The sequence below is a fragment of the Quercus lobata genome, chromosome 11 (genome assembly GCF_001633185.2).
Source record: "Quercus lobata isolate SW786 chromosome 11, ValleyOak3.0 Primary Assembly, whole genome shotgun sequence".
Classification (NCBI taxonomy): Eukaryota; Viridiplantae; Streptophyta; class Magnoliopsida; order Fagales; family Fagaceae; genus Quercus; species Quercus lobata.
Window position 1 is genome coordinate 25,964,450 of NC_044914.1, and position 3,645 is coordinate 25,968,094.

Here is a 3,645-nt window from a genome sequence, read left to right on the forward strand (position 1 = left end):
CCAGCGTTGAAGAGTCGCGATCGACGCCGATCGCCAGCGTTGAAGAGTCGCGATCGACGCCGATCGCCAACGGCGATGCTCAAGCGTCGCGATCAGCATCGATCGCGACGCTTGAGCGTCGCTGTTGGCGATCGACATCGATCGCGACGCTTGAGCGCCGCCGTTGGCAATCGACGTCGATGGCGACGAGGCACCGATGGTGACGATTAAAACGTCGCCGTTGGCGCCAATCGCGACGCTTTATCTCGCAGAATGTTCGCGATGCTTCAGTTCGCACCATCCGGCGACGCTTCAGTTCGCACCATCTGGCAGCGCTTCAGTTCGCACCATCTGGCGACGCTTTCGGCAACCTTTCGCCTCCCACCACAACCTGCAACGCATCAGTTCGTGTAATGGGTATTTTTTACATTTTTTTTTTCTTTTGAGTTAATTTTTGTTTAATTTTTTTGTTAATTTTTTTTAATGATCCAAATTTGAGTTTGTTTTTCCATGTTGGAAATACATAATTTGTTATTGTTTCTTTAATTTTTTATCGAAATTCTGAGAATTGATAATTTTTTTGTTGATGTTGTGGTTTTAGGTATCAGTTTATGTAGGGTTGGCACGTGTTATGTGAAAGTCGAGGATGATGGTAAGTACTAAACTCCTTCAGTGGATTAAATCTATGTGCATGTTCAGTTTCAATATTATTTGATGTTGAAGATCGGAATTTCACTACTTGGTCGGCTTTGCCAAATCACATTTTTCGATTTCATGAAGTGGGTGGAGGTGACAATTCTGAGGTTGGTTCTCTGATCTTTTATGTTATGAGATTTTAATTTGGTTTGTTGGAGTTTTGCTATGCAATCTGGATTAACATGGACGCATTTTTTTTTCTTTGTTCTGTTTGGCAAAATTCGTGTTTGTTGGGATAAAGATAGTTTTTTCCCCTTCTGTTTTGATAGTTGGCAAAGGTTGATAAAAGATGAGAATTTTGAGTATCTTGAGCCGTTTGTTTGTTTGTTGATTGAATGAGTTGTTATAGCTGTACCCTTTCTTTGGTTGCAGGGAAAACGAACATGATAAGACAATCAAGTTTTGATTTTGAATCTGTTGCAAAAAGAAAAAGAAAAAAAAATTAACGAGTAGTCGAGTACTATTACTATTGAATAATACTAGGCTAGGTAGCATAGTCTTTTTATTTTTCCTAGAGGATGGATTGAGTTTGGTTAGGCTCTTTTTTTTTTCTTTTTCTTTTTCTTTTTTGTTGGATAAGTAGCTAATAGCAGGGTCCCTGACAGTGCTCCGCTTTTGCAATGAAGTTCTCATTTAGTTAGTGGTATCCCAAGTATTTAGGTAAATACCAATCATGAATTAGTCGATGTCCTCTTTTACGCTACTTTTTAGTGCAATTGTGACTTTTATCATGTCATAATTCTCATTATTTCTTGATTTTTGAAGTTGGGTTTTATGAATTTTTATTTATGGAAAACCACATTTATTAAGGCTGTTATGTCCTTGTAACCTGGCTATTTTGCTGTCAAACTTTTTTTTGTGCACACTGTAATATATATTTTCTGGTTTCTTTTTAGACTTTGTCGTCATCATGGAAGGTGCCACTCAAATCCTGGCTATGCTGTTGGTCTCCTGATGGGTAATAAGGTACGTATTTATTGTTTTGTGATATTTATCCTACTATATTTATGCTTTTGAGTGTTGTTGAAATTACATGAACTATGATTGGTAGATATTCTAGTATGTTTCAGAAGGTAGTCACTTGTGTGTTTTTAGGCTAATCAAAATGGTTTGTTATTCTTTATTTTAAAAATAGGTCCAATACCAATTTAACAAGCCCAATATAACGTTGAAAATGGGTTTACTTGAAAATCAGTAGGCCGAACATAGAAAAAACCCAACTTCAACTTGACTATGTCACTTGAAAGTGAACTATGGTTAAATCTCATATGGATAGTATAATATTGACGGAATCCATTTCATTGAAGCCAATTTTGTTGCCTATTGGGTTCTATTTATGCATATTTACCATTTTCTCTTGATATTTAACTATTTTTCAGTTCATTTATCAATTTGTTTTCAATGGCTTAGAACAAGCGGATGGAGCCTTCAACTGAGAAGAAAACTGATGATGAAGAGGTATGTTGGTTGAACAAGAAATATCACAATTAATTTTAGATACATTATTTTCAGCTTAGAATAAAAATTATTTATCTAAAGCGGTCAATTAATTAGTATGATATCAAAAGACAATAACAAATTTGATTTCCTAATTAATTAGATGATAGAAAATAATCGATGCTCAAGCCCAAGCCTATTTTTAATTAACAATATATTTTGTCCAAGATTGAAGTTCATAGCAAGCCCAAGCCCATTTTTTATCCCAGCCAAACTCTAATAAGTAATAATTAATAGCTACAATTAACCCATGCACAGAGAACAACGTAGTGCCTTTGAAGTTCTCGCTCATAACACAACTCTCTCTTTATGTCTCTGACTCTTACAAAATCCAAATGTCTCCTCAATTACACAAACTCATAGCTTTCTACCTCTTGCTATTCTGACTTTTGGCCTTTCACTTTTCCGTTTCAATCTCAATCTCAAATACACGACCAAGATGTTATCCATGCTTGGCATCAATATTTTGCCAGATGCATATTATCAATTTGGCTGTTAATACTTAGTCTCTAAAAAGATTCTATAAACTTGAAAATTTTTAATATTAGTTCTTATCCTTCCAATCTTTGAACTTTTTTTTTAACCTTAGTTCTGTGTGTGTGTGTGTGATGTCTTGGGGTGAGGGAGAGGAAGAGAGGCAATGAAGTTGTGGAAAACCCAGTTTGGTGAATTTGTAGAAAATGAGTTCAATTGTCGAGCCTTTTCTATCTCAATCTACCATAAAGTTTGTGTCTTCAATATTGCTTCTTTTTTCCCCCCATAGTTTCCTTTTGTATACTTATCTAACTGTCTCACTTTTGCAGGTCTTACGAAACAAGCCTGATTTTCACCGCAAACCATGGCCAACCATAAGCAACAGTGCGAAAGATTTTGTAAAGAAGTTACTGGTGAAGGATCCTCGGGCAAGACTAACTACTGCCCAGGCCCTATGTATGTATTGAATTTGTCTCTTAGTAAATATCAATTTTGATTACTTCTGGCCTATTGGAATTGGCTAATGCAATTACAAAAATTTTTAGGCAATAGAGTTGTGACTCAAACTGAGATTCTTTTAGTTTTCTTTTTATTTTACAATTTAGTCCTTGAGAATAGTTACTGTGTTATGTTCTTCCCCCCTTTTATAATCATAAACATTTGGGGGGGGGGGATATATGAATATCTTTCATTTCATTTTAAAGCTTTTTTCTTTGGTTTCTTTTATATCATATTCAGATATGGATTTCTTTTTTGTTATGTTTGGTTAAATGCCTATTTTGATTTACTAAGCAAAAGGTTAGGAGTCCCAACTTAAGTGTTTACTGTGTGGGTGGAGATCTTGTAAGGAATACAGTAAATTGAAATTGAAAACAAGGATTTCGTTTGAGGAGAGTTACATTGATAAAAATTTGATGATTTATTTGACAGTGAATGTCTTTCTTCAGCATTGTGCTGAAGAAAAAAGGGCTATAGGAAAAAAAAAAAAGAAAAAAAGGG

At 35.3% G+C, this 3,645-nt stretch overlaps 1 protein-coding gene across 1 annotated transcript; it reads left to right on the forward strand.

The window, feature by feature from the left end:
* Positions 1 to 715: 715 nt before the first annotated feature.
* LOC115967489 (calcium-dependent protein kinase 16-like) lies at positions 716 to 3,245 on the forward strand. Its single transcript, XM_031086592.1, has 4 exons — positions 716 to 782; positions 1,572 to 1,641; positions 2,086 to 2,133; positions 2,976 to 3,245. Exons 1-4 carry the CDS (start codon positions 754 to 756, stop codon positions 3,111 to 3,113), a joined length of 285 nt encoding a protein of 94 aa, XP_030942452.1. The 5' UTR covers positions 716 to 753; the 3' UTR covers positions 3,114 to 3,245.
* Positions 3,246 to 3,645: the final 400 nt, after the last annotated feature.